This window comes from Phoxinus phoxinus (genome assembly GCF_949152265.1).
Source record: "Phoxinus phoxinus genome assembly, chromosome: 5".
Lineage (NCBI taxonomy): Eukaryota > Metazoa > Chordata > Actinopteri > Cypriniformes > Leuciscidae > Phoxinus > Phoxinus phoxinus.
Window position 1 is genome coordinate 15,259,917 of NC_136880.1, and position 18,286 is coordinate 15,278,202.

General features: G+C 36.5%; 1 protein-coding gene across 2 annotated transcripts; it reads left to right on the plus strand.

The window, feature by feature from the left end:
- The first annotated feature begins 2,976 nt into the window (after positions 1-2,976).
- Positions 2,977-17,069, plus strand: phb2a (prohibitin 2a). Of its 2 annotated transcripts, XM_079613062.1 has the most exons (11): positions 3,129-3,282; positions 4,035-4,164; positions 4,337-4,421; positions 6,741-6,820; positions 6,977-7,161; positions 11,105-11,234; positions 12,423-12,526; positions 13,109-13,186; positions 15,181-15,257; positions 16,613-16,667; positions 16,838-17,069. In XM_079613062.1, the coding sequence occupies exons 1-10, from the start codon at positions 3,262-3,264 to the stop codon at positions 16,629-16,631; spliced, it is 909 nt and encodes a 302-aa protein (XP_079469188.1). In that variant the 5' UTR covers positions 3,129-3,261; the 3' UTR covers positions 16,632-16,667; positions 16,838-17,069. The 2 variants fall into 2 exon arrangements, with proteins under 2 accessions (XP_079469187.1, XP_079469188.1); XM_079613061.1 differs by having other exon boundaries at positions 2,977-3,282; positions 16,613-17,069.
- Positions 17,070-18,286: the final 1,217 nt, after the last annotated feature.

Below are 18,286 nucleotides of genomic sequence, written 5' to 3' on the forward strand. Positions count from 1 at the left end.
ATGAACAAAGACGTTAATGTTACTAAATTTACATATTAGAAATTGCCAGTTATTTCTATTATGTGTATTTCTATTCCCCAAACAAACACCGTATTCAGCATCAACACATAGTTCTGTCATGACAACTCTCGGGAGATTGGTATAGTAATAGTAGAGAATGGCAATGGTAATGGATATGGTCTTGGCGGAATAGAAGATAATGATGGGATCGCTACCAAATGAGTCAAAGACTTATCAGCCTACGCCATCTAGAGTTTCATGCCAGAACTAGGCAACTGTTCTTTATTTCTCAATGAGTCACAGTGTTGAACAAATCAGTTGAGTTAATAATTCAATGACTCACTCATAAAGACTTTACTTGTCACCACCTACTGCCAAAACAATGTAACCTGCAGAACGAGTCGCTGAAAAATCCCCCCACAACGGCATAGACTATCAGTTGATAGGTTTCCATTCAAAGTTGCAAATTTAAGACTTTAAGAGAACAGAATCATCACTTCCTGGGAAAATTTAGCAAAATATCTTAATAAAAATGGAAGCTGTTACAATCGCGTAAGAAACTGTTTTAGTTTCTTATACATCATAAATGACTTGCGTCTCAGAACGATAATAATGTCATCATGTTATCTTGTGTTTGGATGCCGGTGTTTGGGAACGCAATCATGAGACACTTCCGTCATTACAGCAAATCTTTCTGATGACAGACTTTGGCTCAGGCATTTCAAAATGATCAAACCAACATTAGAGATGCTGTGCAAAGAAGTCGGTCCACTAGTCCAGTTTTCCAATCACATCCTCTGAGGCGAAGTCACGTGAGTTTTTTGTTGCGCATCGAGAGAAACGAAGGAAACAGGAACACGGACTATGTGTATACATACAGTTAATGACTGACAAGGGCTATACATAGGCTACACAGGAGCCAACAAGACACACCTGGGAAACTACCAGGACTAATCAACACTAAATACAAAGGACTACAAAATCGGCTCACGAGACAGGAAGCAGGAAATATAACAAATGTCCTGACATGACACAGGGAACATATAAGAGGAACACCAAATTTGAGGCCTGAAACTAACTGCTGAGTAATTCATTTTGAACACTGTAAAAAGTAAAACCTGATCTTACCTAATAATTACTGGTATCATGAATTGGTGACCTGAGAAAACTATTACATTGACCATTCTGAAACTAAAACCACTGATGTGGTGAAAATCAATATTTGAATGTTGTTTATATGCCTATGTTGTGTTTTTAATATGCTTTAAGACAAACCATGTGCAAATTCATAAGTGATCACTATTGCTGAGTATTTTCTCCTTAAAACTGCAGTGAACCAAAGACAGTCTCTAAAACACGGTTTGAAATCGCTGGTGTTTCTGACGTCACAAACTACTTTGTAACCAATCAGGTCAAGGTGTGATCGTCAACGAGTGGATCTCTGAGCTGGTGCGAGTGCGTGGAGGCGGGGCTAATTTGCATATTCATAAAACCGCTTATACTAAATGAGGCAAGGGTGTAGAGTTACATTCAAGCTATTTTAAAGTAAGAAGAGATGTTTTTCAAGGAAAAAACAGTTTAAAGGGATAAAAATACTGACTGCATGGGGTGCTTTAAAGTGCCGGCTGATCTTGGGTCTACTTTTTATTTGACCCACTTGACCTGAGGTCGCTTAGACACGAGTGAACAGGCCAGGACATGCATGCATTGAAGTAAATGCCATGAATGAATGCCTCAGCCCAGGAGATGCCAGATGGGCTGATGTCAGACTAGTCAAAGGTCACACAATGACAGAACAGTGAGCATCACATGGGTGTTCAGAGTGTTACTGTCACCGTGTCAAATTCATACATCCACCATCTGCCATTGTGACGAGAAGGGATAAAAAGTGACAGATTCAGAACAGGATTTGGAGAAGGAAAGTCAATCATGTCAGGTATCTCTGACACATGGAAACAAATACACTGCGTGCCACACGAGCTGTGGGAAACCTATTAGTCTGACTGACTTGGGTAAAAGATTTTGAAATGAAAAAGTCTTGAGTAAAATGACAGTAATTGATTGTCTTAGCATCAATGATTAGGAGACACTGAAATAACTTTTGGGGGAAGGATGGAAGCAGAGACAGGCAGCTTTGCATCATAATATATTATACTTATTTACAGTATGACTCATTGCATGTTTGATTTTTTGAGAAAAAAGGTCTTCTTTGCATAAATTTTCCAGCATTTTCAATCAATTAAATAGTTTATACAGCCATGATGGCGTGAGAGTGTGTGATGTACAGATGTGTCGTCGATCTCATTGCAGTTTTGAGGCCAGGTTACATAACATGAGAGAGAGAGAAATGTCTGAAATATGTAAGGGCTTACACACTGAGATGTCTGTAACATTTTATTAATTAAAGAAATAATACATTACATTTTGTTGAAATTAAAAATTAAGGTATTTTTTAGGACCATTAAGGTTATTATTTATCATTCTCGTTCACTGTATATATGGCAGTACTGACTTTATGTTGATTTAAATAGGCTAAAAAGAAATAAAAAGAACATTCATATAATTGTACACTGCCTTTTTGCTTATTTAAATAAAATTACATTCAATTAAAACAAAAAAGTGGGTTACACTTTATTTTAAGGTGACGTAGTTATATTGTGCTTACTCAAATAAGTAGCCTACTGAGTAATATTAATAAACTACATGAAATTAGTAGGCTATAGAGTTACAGTTAGGGTTTAATTTTGGGTTAGTTACTTTTATGCTTAAATTTACTGCTACATGTTGTGTAACGTGTAGCCTAATTACGTCACCTTAAAATAAAATGTTACCCAATAATGTAAATCTAATTAATATTTAGCTTTAGAGATGTTTTCATGAGATCCACTTGAGAATCAACAGACAGAAAATGAAAACGTGTGTAGAAAATATTGCTGAGCATTAATCTATGTAAACAAGAGTTCTCTACTGCCCCCTCCCGACATGTTTAAGGACTCTCGTGAAATCACAAATAGACCCAACAGTGATATAAAATTAAAGTTTAATCCAACTACGAAAGCAAAAGGTTCTCCACGGGTCTCCAAAGAAAGCTTTGTTAAAGATCTTCGCGGTTAAACCACGTTCATTCAGTTCACTGCTGCACTACAGCTCGAGCAGTAGAATACAACTCCCGTGGTGCCACGCGGTAAACCAGGAAGTGCTGCATCACGTGGTTGGACTGTCACAGGTGACGTTCAGCCGACAGGACAGGACAGCAGCAGCATGGCGAATAAAGATCCCGGAGTAAGTTACATCATATTTAATAATATAAAGAAAGTTTTGGAATTGTATATGAACATTTTGTTGGCAGGCAATAACTGTATTTTAAATAATTGGCTTCTAGTAGTTTGCATGTAATTGTCTAGGTTTATTTATGTCTTTTAAAAAAGCTATGCTAGTGTGCTAGCTTTGCAGGGTTCAGTTATGCCACTATGACGCACCTTGTATAACTTTATGTGTGTGACCTTCATTGAAATATAATTATTATGATGTAGCTCACTCTAAAATCACAATTTGTCTCGGTTATATGGTGCATTTATAACAGTATTTTAAAGTTGGCCCTCATTTGTCCTAGACAAGGTCAATTTGGTACACTTGAATTGCATTAACTGACTTGTACTCGTATCCCACATTCATTTATTAACTGGATTCTTATTCTTCAGCAAGCTACTGGTATCTTGCATAAAAACCACTAATAACATTTTTAATTTGATACATTTTCTTTTTGTAGGCTGCTATAAAAGCCTTTCTAAATTGAGTTTGAGTCAAACTGGCTTGAGATCAGTTATATGGCTTTAAAGTATTTGACCTATAAATCTACACAGTTCCCACCTCTGTATCATTGGCGATTCAAGTCTCTTTAATCGTGATGCCTATGCATTAGTTGGAAGAACATGTTGAACATGATATCATGCTGCCTAGATATAAGACAACATCATTCATTTAATATAAATAGCCATTTGAAAAGTCTGACTTTATGTGTCTGTTTGTCTCAGAACTTTTTGCAGCAGCTGAGGCAGATTGCTGGCCGGATGGGGTCCGGCCCTCGAGGGCTCGGGCTGGGCGTGAAGCTGCTCATCGGAGCCGGAGCCCTTGCCTACGGGGTCAAAGAAGCCACGTACACCGGTAATACACACACTGAAAAATTAAGAATGATTACATGGTTAGGATGGGCAAATTATGTAATGAATGAAAGTTATCCCTGTCATTTTTTACTCTCTTACATTTCTTAAACTCGTGCGTGCTTTATTGGGAGTTTAATAACTAATTGTGTTTTGCTTTGTGTGTGTGTGTGTAGTTGAGGGTGGACAGAGAGCCATTATCTTCAACAGAATCGGAGGGATGCAGATGGACACTGTGCTTTCAGAAGGATTGCACATCAGGTACATTAAGGCTGTCCATCATGAATATAACAAAAAAACTTTTTTTTTTTTGTTGTAATTTCAAAGACGTTCAGTTTTTGTGCTTTTAAATTTTATGCCATCTATGTATCTTCCTGACAAAAAAAAAAAAAAAACGTTTGTGTTTATCGTTTTGAATAGAGGTTGATGATACAGTAATATACTGGTGTAGCTATATATTGAAAATGGGTTAATTATTATATCTATAGGATTGACCCATAGGACCTTTAAAAAGATTACAAAAGAAAAGTTTATTTAGAATGAGGATATAAGGCTATTAAGATATCTTTATTACTTTTAGAGTTACAGGCACACAAGCTTGGGCACTCATTATGGCACTCAGTAGTAGGGCTGGGTACCGAGTCTCGATACTTTTTAGGTACCGACCGAATTGCCTCGATACTATCGAGTATCGAAAAATGACATGTTGTTCGGTTCCAGATTTTGATACCTAAGGAGTTAACTCATCAACGTCAGTGCTCAAACACATACATATGAAATGCACACACATAAACGCGACACACATAAAGTCGCTCACACACATACACACAAACTCACAAACACACACGAGACGCGCGGAACTCTCCGCGGCCCGCACATATTCATATGAGACGCGCGCGCGCGCACAAACTCTCGACGCGCATACTTGTATGAGACGCGAGCACACACACACAAACTCTCCGCGCACATATTCATACGAGATGCGAGCACACACACATAATACCTTAAAGATGTGGAAAAGTCGATCAAAAGTGTGGGTACATTTCTCCAGGCTCGATTCCAACAGCGCGCGATGCAGTATTTGCGGTAAAATAATTGCTGACCGGTACCACGACAAACACGATGAAGACCTTGACAGTGCACGGAGTAAAGAGCAGACAGTTGCTTCGTCTTCGACTGGTAAATGAAGAGATACCTTGTTGATCACTCCAGTGTTTATATTGCAATAAATAATAACCTACTGAATGTACACTGCCGTTCAAAAATGTGTTGGTTAGTCAGATTTTATTTTTTTTCAGTAAAGATGCATTAAAGTTATCAAAGGTGACATTAAAACATGTGTAATGTTACAAAATTTTTCGTTTTTAAATAAATGCTTTTCTTTTGAATTTTTTATTCATCAAAGAATCATGAAAAAATGTATCATAGTTTCCAAAATATTAGCAGCAAACCGTTTTCATATTTCTGAAGGGTCATGTGACACTGAAGTAATGATTTTGAAAATTCAGTTTGGACATCACAGGAATAAATTACATTTTGAAATATATTCAAATAAGATTTTAAATTGTAATACTATTTCACAATATTACTAAAGTTTTAGGCCTACTGTATTTTTTTATTTAAAAATTCAGCTTTGGTGAGCATGAGCGCTTTATAAAACATTTTTTGTTCCTTTGTGCACTGGCTAAGGAGCATGAGTCAAACTGAAAAAATAAAAATAAATAAATAAAAAATAAAAGTTTTTCTGAGGTAATATGTTATGTAATCTTGTTAAAATGGATTTCATAAAATTGTTATCGAAAAAAGTATCGTTAGGAACCGGTATCGAAAGATTTTGAACGATACCCAGCCCTACTCAGTAGTCAGTAATGTTCAATTGTGTTGATGGAAAGAAAAAAAAAAGATTTGTTCTTCAGAAAATGTGCGACCATTAAAAATTTGTACTAATTTACACATGGAGCCACATTAACATCTCTATATATTGGGACTTAAAATTAACTATATTCGGCCTTAAAAATTCGGCGTCCCGCTGTAACTTTACACCGCGCGGTGGCGCTGCCGTTACTTTAGAAAAACAGGTCATTTATACACTTTTTATTTTTATAATATGGGTTATTTTCTCACCAAATTTTGAGGAGGCGCTGCCTCCTTTTTCTGGAAACCGTGATACTTTTTAATGGCTTTTTTAAGTTCAAAAGAACAGCATTTATTTGACACATTAATCTTTTATAACATTATAAATGCCTTTACTGTCACTTTTGATCAATTGAATGCATCCTGAATAAAATTAATTTAAATTTAATGTTAACCGTTATCTTCCCATCATCTCACAAATCTCAAATGTGGTTCAATATTTAAAACGTGCTTTTATGACTCTTTAAATGTTTAGTTTTTTGGAGCTCAGCAGAGTAATAAGTATTTAAAAAAATATAAATCTATTTTTTATGTTTAGAGATAAGGAACTTGGGCGCTCTGCCTAACATTTTACTTCATGCTTCACAAAAGAAAGAACATGATACAGGTCAGAACAACATGAGGGAAAGTTTCATTTAGCAGTAAACTCTTCATTTTTACGTCTAGGATACCGTGGTTCCAGTACCCCATCATCTATGATATCCGAGCTAGGCCAAGGAAGATTTCATCACTCACTGGAAGCAAAGGTGACTTTGAACCAGATGTTTTATTGTTAAAAATGTGCCTGATAAAACCTGAAATATGTAGCCTGCTGTTATTGCAACATACCCTGTCTCTCACCATTGCCCTTGTCAATGACCAGCACATTAAGTGTGACCTTCATGTGACTCTGTCCATCACAGATCTTCAGATGGTGAACATAGGTCTCCGTGTCCTTTCTCGGCCCATTGCCTCAAGCTTGCCAGTCTTGTACCAGCAGTTGGGGAAAGACTATGACGAGCGCGTGCTTCCTTCCATCGTCAACGAGGTGCTCAAGAGCGTGGTGGCCAAGTTCAACGCCTCCCAGCTGATCACACAGAGAGCCCAGGTACAGTATGAAGACTGAAGCCAACAGTCTGCCTTCAGGTGAACCGGTGCCCGAGAAGAAAGACACGAGTGATAAAAGCAAGCACATGACGTAGTCAAGTAATTTAGTAGATCTAGCTTTCTGCTCGCTTTAAATCAGACAGAGATAAAGGATAATTCCGGTATTTAACACCTTTCGTCTATATTGTAGTTGGTTTTGGATGAACAAGAGTGGTGGACAACATTTTTTTGACAATGGTTCCTTTCTCGAGTTTTTGACTATAATAGAATTGGCCATGGACCCATTTAACATTGGAGTCAATGGGCATGTCCGAAAATGTCATTAAAACAGCCAATAATGTTCGTTTACAAAACTGTTAAACTCACCGAGTGGTTAGTGGTGTTCGTTGATGATTATAAACAATATATCGTCGCAATATATGATTCCAATTCGTTTATTTTGCTATAGTAGAACTATTTTTTCAGACACTTCACAACTGTGTAACTTCCGCTCAATATTTGAATCTGAAGCGTTAGCACACTCCCGACCACTTGATGGCGATAACCGATGTTTATGTCTCGCGGGACACTCACGGTCACAGTCGAGTTCAACTTCATATTGCACTGGTCAGTGGTCACGTCTTTCAATATTTTCAAGGTTTTGTTTGTTTATTTCGCTTACTCTCCCGTAGGGCTGTGCGATATGACGATATATATCGGATGGACGATATAAAAAGTCTATCGATTCATATTATGCTCTATCGTGGTGTCGTAAAAAACATTGTTTACGGCAAAACTTTTTCATCATTTGGAGGACTGCAATCTTACACGCCGCCATGAGAATGCAGGCAGAAACGTGAATAACATGGCGAGTGAAGGGTGATAGAACCGGGTGTTTCCGAGCAGGACCAGCCAGGACAAACCGAGGAGCTCGTTCCTAAATGAGGGGCTACCTCTGTAGCATGAACATGATTTGGTTAAATTTCTATATGTTTGGTTGACTATTATATTTTGATAATGAACATGCTGCTATGTCAAGCAATGCAAGAACGTGTGCGCGTGCCGTGAAGCGTCGGCGCGATCACAGGAACAGGAATCCGTTACTCCGTAAATTATGGTGATACGGATAGAAGCAAGAAATGATTCAAAACTGTAAAGCCGTAAAATACAGAAAACAAGCTCGATTCCCTTTTCTACCATCTCGGTTTCCTTTTTGTGAACTTTGGACCCTGTCGCATGATCCGAAGCTCAGTAAAATGCTTCCTTTCGTTTTGTTAATCTGTAATTATTTAAGGCAAATAGCCTATATTTCGCATATAGGCCTATATATTAGTTTTATATATTTAGCTTTATTCTGTTTTCTCCGTTCACAGAAGCGCTTTAAGTGCGTGATGTGACGTGTGGATCCATGTTCTAATCTACACTATCCTGCAATTTTCGCTGGTTTCAAAAAACAAAAAGTTGCATATTACCTGCTATTCATTTTCACTGAAATGTAGGCCTAATTTTTTGACAGTTGGTGACATACAGTATGGAAAACTAACGCCAGCGCATTCCCATTGCGACTTATCAATGATGACTGACAGCTGAGCATGGGCATTTCACTCACGTTGGATAGGCTATGCGCGTCAATATCACATTTGCTCAGTCTGTACTATTTTAATTCATGATTGGTTGACTGGCAAATTAAAATAGTTAACAGAACGATAAAATAACGTTGTTAACCGGTTAATGCCCATTTCAAATAAGCGTGTCTGTTCAGAACGATTCAATTTGATTTGGTTTCCGTTTCTGGTTATGCTCCTGTCAAAATTTCGTTTGTTTGTTTTCGTTCATTGAACAGGTTCGGAGCCCTGATTTCTGCTACATTAAACATCTTCCATTGAATTTTTACATTTGGTATTTTATATAGCAATATTTTATGTTGGGCCTGTAATCATTTGTTTTTGAAAAGTGTTTTATATTTCGTTCATATTTTATATTTCTACATTCTTAATCAAACATTTGCCCTTTTTTTTTAGAATATAATATATATATATATATATAAAAACATTTTTGAGGATATACTTAATATATAGCCTACTCAATATATATATCAACTTTTCTTTTATTTGATATATGCTAAAAGTATTTTCCATGTAGTAATTATATATATAAATTATTAATTGATTGAATTTACAGAAAAGGTACTATATCGTGATATATATCGTTATCGGGATATGAGATGACTTATATCGTGATATGAGATTTTGGTCATATCGCCCAGCCCTACTCTCCCGGAGCACAGTTGCTCTGCTCGCTAGCCTTATGAGAAACGGAAGCGAGCAAAAAGACTACATCGACCAAATGTAAACAGCCCCCTTTCCGTTTCCGGTAGCGCATTTATATTAACGAGCACTCAGTCCTTCAACAGAATTCAATGGGATTTTACAAAATGACGAATAAAACACGACAGAAACTGTATTTCGCAACACTTTTTGTTTCTGGAACATCAACTAACATCACTAATCACTCGGTGAGTTGCACAGTTTTGAAAACTAATGTTAAAGGTTGTTTTAATGACATTTTCAGACATGCCCATTGACTCCAATGTTAAATGGGTCCATGGCCAATTCTATTATAGTCAAAAACTCGAGAGAGGAACCATTGTCAAAAAAATGTTGTCCACCACTCTTGTTCATCCAAAACAAACTACAATATAGACTCAAGGTGTTAAATACCGGAATTATCCTTTAAAGCATTTCGGTAATATAGCATTTATTAGAGAGAGAGAGAGAGAGAGAGATTGTGCATTTGTATATTGTTTGCGCAGTGTCTCTCTACTTATAGTGAAGCTGTGAGTTTAATTACTTAAAAACGGCTATGCTTGTTTGTTTTTTTGCCACTCCAGAGTTGGCAGGTCTGTATTAAAGAATACGATTGAAGTACTATTACAGTATTGAAGTAATAGATAACCTGAAAAAAAAAAAAAAAAATCTGTCATGTTGTTTCAAACCTCATAAGCTATGCCATTTGGTGTCATTGATCTGAACCAAGTTTGAATGTGCACAAGCACTAATATTTGATACCTCTGACAGAAACAATTTTGAGTAAATAACAGTGAATTCCAAAAATTCTGGAAATAAAACGGGGGAAAAAGCATTATAGTATGAAATCGTGATATTTTTGTGTATATTTTGGAGCTTGCTTGCCTCAGTCCTTATTCGCTTTCATGCAAAAGAGCCGTGTGAACATTCAGAATGTCTCCTTTTGTTTTGAATGGAAGTCAGTCATATACAGGTTTGGTCATAGAAGAGATAACATGATGCCTGAGACCACATTCTCAAATGAATAGTATCAATAGCTTCAAGTATTTATCTTGATGCAGACTCTATTTGATCTTGTTATAAGATTCAGTCCCAGCCACTAAATTCACCTTCCCCTGACCTTTGACTTTAACACCGCCAGCGGCTTCTCTAGTCTAAGCCTGGTGTGAGACAGAAATGATTAACTCTCCGCGAAGTCTGAGAAGCTCAGGCTTTGTCTAGTTAGAGAGCTATTTAAGACGACGGGCTGTTATTTCACACACTCTCACCTGATGCTTCGGGACGGCAGCTCAGACACACGATTACACAATACACATTACTTGTGGCCAAATTTGATTACAGTTTTATTACATATTTTTTTAACAGCCGGGTCCAAAAGTCCACATTGAAAATCTGGGATTCCAATGAAGCACAATATGCTCTTTTGACCATTACCGAAATCATGTTGGGTAACATGAGTGTTGAGTTTGTCAGCTCAAATGCTGCTGTCAATAAAGCAAAAGAAGGCCATAGCAAATACTAAGACATTCACACTTTGTAGCAGCTTCACTTTTGGACCTCATCGTATCTGCATGCCTGTTGCTGGTTTAAACAAGGTGATCAGTTACTGAGAAAATCAGCTTAGCCTTTATTCGTGTGTCATTTTATTTTGGTGGTCAGGTGTCACTACTCATAAGGAGAGATCTAATCGAGAGAGCTAAAGACTTTAACATCATCCTGGATGACGTGGCCATCACAGAGCTCAGCTTCAGCAAAGAATACACCGCTGCTGTGGAGGCCAAGCAAGTTGGTTAGTAGTGCCGAAATACATCTTTTGTAATCCGTAACAGAATTCAGTGGATTTACCACCCTAAACTAAGCATGCCTAAGCTATAAAAAATGTTTTATATTGTACCTAGTCTAGTCACATAATTATATGATTTGTTTATTTTGGATATATGAGACGAGCCTCTTTGTAATAGTCAGTTTCACAGTAAATGCCACAATCTGTCTTGGTTCCAAAAGATAAAAGTACTCAATAAGAGGGCCAGATGTTTGGCCACATTTTATGTTATTTATGACATTGCACATATTTTATGGTTATATATATATATATATATATATGTTTATTAGGGCTGTGAAATTACTGGTAACGCATGTGATTATTATTATTATTATTTTTTTTTATATAATAATATTTAATGCAAATAACCCAACATGCATCCTCTGACTGCGCTACTGACTCACTCATAAAGACAGTCTTTGCCGCCATCTATTGGCGAAATATTGTATGTAACTTCTGCTGCTGTTTACGGTCAGGGACTATTTTTTTCCAGCGGAAGGAAGTCTTTTAGTGATTTTACTTCATGAATGTTGCATAGATGCATATTTTTCGGCTCTAATAGTGGTATTTTGTGGTAACAGTATTGGCAGGTGTTGGCTAAATCAATCGGCATATAAACTAATTTTGGTCAAGGTTGTCAGTGTATTTTAAATGTTGTTTCCAACAATGTAATATTTTTTTTTTTTACAAAATATAAATACTTTTACTAGTACTGGTTGAAATTACCGGTATGCATTTATTTAATAAAAAAAAATGTAATATTGTGCAATATTTCAAATACACCAATATAATTTAAAATAACTGTTTTCTGTTTAAACATATTTAAATATATTTTCCTGTGAAAGTCTGAGTTGCAGCTGTTGAAAAATAACAGTACAGATTAATTATTGTGACTGGTTATTATTATCACCCATAGTGGTGCATCCTTAAAACAACATGCTTATCTCCATGCTCTCCTCTAGAGGGCACTCTGGTCTAGTTATTTCACCAGTGTTCCTGTATTGACCAAACATTAACAACAATACACAACTGGCATAAACCATATCTGTAAGAACGGAGATGTTTATTTTTATCACTCAAAAAGCCTGAAAAGGAGAATATTTATGTGTGAGCCAGTTTTCTATATAATAAGTTTTCTCTCTTGCTGCCGTGTAGCCCAGCAGGAGGCCCAGAGGGCCCAGTTCTACGTAGAGAAGGCCAAACAGGACCAGAGACAGAAGATCATCCAGGCTGAGGGTGAAGCCGAGGCTGCTAAACTGGTAAACTACCGCAGTTCTCTCCATCCCACGTGTTGACGATCATTGAAACAATGTCTCCGTTTTATTCAGGATTATTACAAGGGGTTTCCTTGGTTACCATCAAACGTCCCAGATGCACTATTTGCATCCACAAGCACCTCGTTTCATATGATTATTATTCCCTGTTATTATGTTCTAGATCTGTGAGTGGTAAATGACTGTAATTATCAGATATAATTAATGAATCCTGCTTCTGTAATAATTAATCCGCAGTCATTCATCGGCTATTTTGAACCATTGCCCCCTCATTTTCAACAAGCTATCCGCAACCAAAACACTTTTAAAAGCATTTGTTCTCTTTTTTGTTTGTGCATTATGGACATTTCTCAGTCATTCTTTCGATTTGTGTATGTTCCAGTGTTTGCAGTCTTAGTGTCTTCAGAAATGCCTTTGCTTTTTTGCACTCTTTTCTGCTGATATGATGCAATTCTATTTCTAAAACGGGCTGTAGGGTCAATGGCTGTCTGCTGACGGTAAACAAAGGCTCAACCAAGGGTACAGAGTAATTTGCTTTTGTTTTTATTGTGTGTTTGTGCACTCCAGTTGGGTCAAGCTGTCTTGAAGAACCCTGGATACCTAAAACTGAGACGTATCAGAGCAGCCCAGAGTATCGCCAAAACGGTAAGACTCTCCAAACTAAAGAAGTCATTGGTTGAATTTCACTGACTCGCAAAAGTTTGTGGTCAGTGAGAAATAACAAAATAAATCAAGCTGAATAATTTTATTTAGGAAGGATGCATTGAATTGATCAAAATTGACAGTGAATATGTAGCAAAATATAACAATACATTATTATTTAAAATAAATCCTGTTCTCTTGAACTATAGCTTTAAATAATCCTGAAAAAGATTAAGCCGCACAAATGTTTTCAACATTAGTAATCAGAAATGTTTCTTGAGCATCAAATCAGCATATTAGAATGATCCCGAAGGATCATGTGACTCTAAAGACGGGTAATATATGGTGAAAATTGAGCTTTGCATCACAGGAATAAATTACATTTTAAATGATATGCAAACAGAAAAACAATTTTATTTTAAATTGTAATATTTTGCATAATTACTGTTTTTATGTATTTTTGAATAAATAAATAAATAAATTAAGCCTATAGGATGGGACTTTCAGAAACATAAAAAAAATATTTACCGACCCAAACTTTTGGACGGTAGCATACATGCTAACAACTTAGTACGTTACTGCCAGTTCCACAGTTTACATGAGCCACACATGAAAACTAGGATATTTTCAAAATGTAATTTTTTCAAGTCCAGTCATATAATGATTAAAAATCACTGCTGTTTTAAATACTTTGCCTTAATTTGACCTCACTAGTAATGAAAGGTCAAGTTGAACCAACCTAGTAGGTGATTAGGTATTCCGTGTGTTCTCTACACAGTATACATACTACATACTATGTTAGTATGCAATATTAATAAAAGATTGTAAAATGTAACATCCTTGATTCTCCAATAAAAAGATTTTTTTTAAAAGACGGCGTCGTTGTCCTATCTAATAAAGCCATAAAAAGACCAATTAACACCCGCCAGCTCGATAAAAGCAGGGGGAAATCCTCCGTGGCGGGTATAGCATATCAACGCATTAGCCAATTTGACAGGTTATGATTCATAAATTGATCTATCACTTTGCTTTGCTACATCCTTACCCATGGGTACACCCTGAATTCTATGAGGACATAATGAAAAAACATCTGGTCCTTGGCAGGTCTTAAAATTTGGTAAATACAACCTCAGATGAACCTCAACACATGACATATTACACTGTGTCATTATTTATTTAACAAAAACTAGGCCATTAGTGTTTCCATGTTTTATAAAGAGGAAAGACATCAGCAATGATCTTAGAGAAGCAGTTGTTGTTGCCATCAATCTGGGAAGGGTTACATAAGGCCATTTCCAAACGATCTGAAGTCCATCATTCTACAATGAGGAAGATTTTTCACAAGTGGAAAACATTTAAGACCGTTGCTAATCTTCCAGTGAGTGGATGTCCCAGCAAACTCTCCCCAAGGTCAGACTGTGCACTGGTCAGAGAAACTGCAAACTTATCAAACAAATCCACAACAGAATACCTCTAGCAATTGCCCAATCAAAGTCCAGACCTCAAGCCGATTGAAACGCTGCGGCGGGACCTTAAGAGTGGATCTGTGCATGAACAGATGCTCCCAAACCTCAATGACCTGAAGCAACGTTATAAAGAATAGCGGGCCAAAATCCCTCTACAGTGACGTGAGAGACTGATGAAGTCATACAGAAAACCATAACTTCAAAGTTATATGCTATACGTGACACTACAAGCAACTGAATCGTGTTTTGTCACACATGGCTACTCCATATTGGCTTTATTTTTGTTAAATAATGACAGTGTAATATGTCATGTGTTGATGTTCATCAGAGGTTGTATTTACCAAATTTTAAGACCAGCTCATTTTTTATTATTATGTCCTGATATGTAAAACCATGGAATACAAAGAGGGTGTACTTTCTATTTCACATGACTATGTATGCATGTATGTGTGTCTAATATGTATGTATGTATGTATATGTATGTATGTGTATATAAGCCCTTGGCTCATAATCTTATATCTTTTGCACCAGGTGGCAACTTCTCAGAACAAGGTGTACCTGAGTGCAGACAGCCTAGTTTTGAACCTCCAGGACGACTACTTTGACAAGTAAGATCCTAGTGCTCCTCACACACTGAACACACTAAAACACTAAACATTTTGTCATGATCTTCAAAACTAACTGAAACTTTCTCAGTTGTAGTTACGAAAGGGAAAATCCCCTCATGAAATGTATTCTGTGATCAGTTGACCAGTGAAGGACAGCTTGTCCTAACAGAGTCTAAAGCTGTGGTTGACCGACATATCGCCAAGGATGTTATATCGGCCTATATTTGGCAATTTTAGATTTTATATATCGGCCGATAAGCTTTTCTGTTTGGAAGCGGCCTGAGCACACAGCACACCCATTCTCGGTCTTCATGTTTAACAGTTTTGTCTAATACGTTACTGCATTGAACTGTTAAACAAAGAAAGTAAACTGTATTAGTTTAACTGCTTCTATTGTTCTCATTTGTAAGTCGCTTTGGATAAAAGTGTCTGCTAAATGAACAAATGTATTATGAAAAAGTATTATAGCGTTTGCTTTTACAAACGCTAGTAATTTTACAAACGCTAGTTTTCACATTAGTAACAGAAAAACTGCATTAGTAACAGAAAGGCAAACGCTATTATACTCATTTACATTCAGCAAATACGCATTTATATAATTTAAACGGATATCTAATAAACTTTTCATTTTACAAACCTTGCAGATTTAGTCTAATCCAGCTGTCAGATATTCTGATATTCTGACATATATTCTGATATTCTGACATATATTCTGATATTCTGACATATATTTGTGAGTCGGATGCAGACAGGATAGTTCAGCTTCACTGGAGACGCACGGTCGACAAACTTTGAAACCTTGATTTTAAACTGTGCTGCGCTATATTCAGTTTCCTACTATATCATATTCATGTAATTTCCACTGTGCTGTAATTAAAATTTGTTTTACCTTGTCTTAATTTGAAAAAATATGATACCCAGTATGGACAAATTTACCAGATTAGCCTTGAGTGCCTGTTTGTTAGTGTTTATTTCCTTTTTATTCATAGCCAATTTTTTTCAAACAATGTCTCTTATTTGTAATTTTATTTTTTAATTCATTTTGAAATTATTTTCCTAATTTATTAATTCACATATATATATATATATAAATTGTATACATATCGGCCATCGAAAAACCAATAGCGGTCGACCACTAGTCTAAAGCTATAGTTGTGTGAATGGGCCTTAATAATGGTCTCACATCGTTTTTTTCCCCCTCTTAAACATTATTAAACAATTACTCAGTGGACAGAACACATTTTCAAGTTTTGCCCTCAGCCCTGTTACTAAGTATTCTGTTCAGTTTATATTGACGGCCATATGTCAGCATGTTTCCCTCCGCGGTTAATCTGAGCGTTTGTCTTCTCCGGCAGGCTGTCACTGGGGAAATGAGGAGCACCATCCATGAAGAACATATGCATTCCATATGTAAGCAGTGTTTGCCGAGCCACTATATTTCTGTTCTCATCCTAAACGTGACTGAGCAGAGCCTCTCTCACGGTACAGTTCTGCCCGGGCTCAGATCACACACGGGTCTGGCGACCTTACAGAGGCACACGTACATATCCACTTATACACCGTTGTTTGTCATTCTGCAGGACTCTTCAGCTCATGCATTGGAGTTTTGGAATCAGGTGGCTTTAAATACTAATGGTGGTTACAAAAAAATATATACATTGCAAACAATTATTGGTCACTTATTCATTTACCCATTTATTATTATTATGCCCGTTTACCATCTATATTTTCTGCTGTTGGATTCCACTTAAAAAGTGTTGACTGATACAAAAGGACTTGCAGCCATTTTGATTAAATAATGTGTTTTCAGGACTATTTGTGGGGATATTTCTTTCTTTCGGAAAAATGGACTTTTATTGATGATTGTTAATACAAAAATATATTATATATAAATTAGAATTGCCAGAATTTATTAGTATTTGGTATGTGTTCCAAAAATAGTGCAGATTATATATATATATATATATATATATATATATATATATATATATATATACGTGTGTGTGTGTGTGTCTATATATACATATATATATATATATATATGTATAATTCAACCCTCTTCAATGCACGTAAATTTTCATGCTAAATGCGAATATAGTAATGTCTATCATTTGGCAAGTTTAGCACAGATATATTTACACACCTTCAGTCGTCCTGAACTTGATTTTCACTCTCCGTCACTATTTCGATGCGCGGCGTATTTGATGCACTGTAAACTGTAGTGTGAAGACGCTCGCGTCGCTTCGCTGAACGCCCTCAGTGTTTCTCTCGCACACTCAAAGAGAGAGAGAGAGAGAGAGAGCGAGAGAGTCTTTCACACTGCATAAAATGTACGCGCTACATGTAAATGATATCCTTTACTGTATTTTCCTGTCAAAATAACAGGGAATTAATTTGGGATTATTTACGAACACTGTCGGTATTGTGTAATACTCAGTTCCTGTGAAAAACCGTTCCAGTGGGTGGAGTATACATGATATTCATCTTGAGGCAACACAGCGCGCAAACGACCAGACCTGAAAATATTAACGCACTCACCTCATATCGTAAATTGGATTATTTTGAAAAAGTAATGAAGTTTTAAATGTTAAGCATCAACTGCAACCGGTCACATTTTCAAAACCATGCATAGTTTGTGTAATACGATAAATCGTCTGAGCTTTTTAGACTGATTAATTACAGGCATTCAGATAAAAAGGATGATCTATGAGCGAGTAACCTACGCTAGTCAGGGCTAATACAGTTTTTTTTTACTCTCTGATGTGTTGAGCTTATTTAATTTATTTGTGAGAATTTACATTTTATTTGAATAGTTTGATTAGTAGCCTACCTAGTTGTCATTCGGTGCCTGAAATAAAGCTCTACAAATGTATCATGCCCTAATAAAATTGATATAAGCTAGCCTGGTGCAAGTATTCTGTCATCCTTAATTTCTTGTTTATTTGGTTTATAGCCAGTGTTTCCCAGTCTCCGCAGCCCCATCAATAACACATGTACCCTCTATCAACACCAAACTATATACGTTTTCC

Coding starts and splice junctions, on each gene's coding strand:
- phb2a (XM_079613061.1), top strand. CDS start 3,262: ATGGCGAATAAAGATCCCGGA. Junction 4,422..6,740: donor TCAGAAGGATTGCACATCAG/GTACATTAAGGC, acceptor TTTTACGTCTAG/GATACCGTGGTTCCAGTACC. Junction 12,527..13,108: donor AAGCCGAGGCTGCTAAACTG/GTAAACTACCGC, acceptor TGTGCACTCCAG/TTGGGTCAAGCTGTCTTGAA.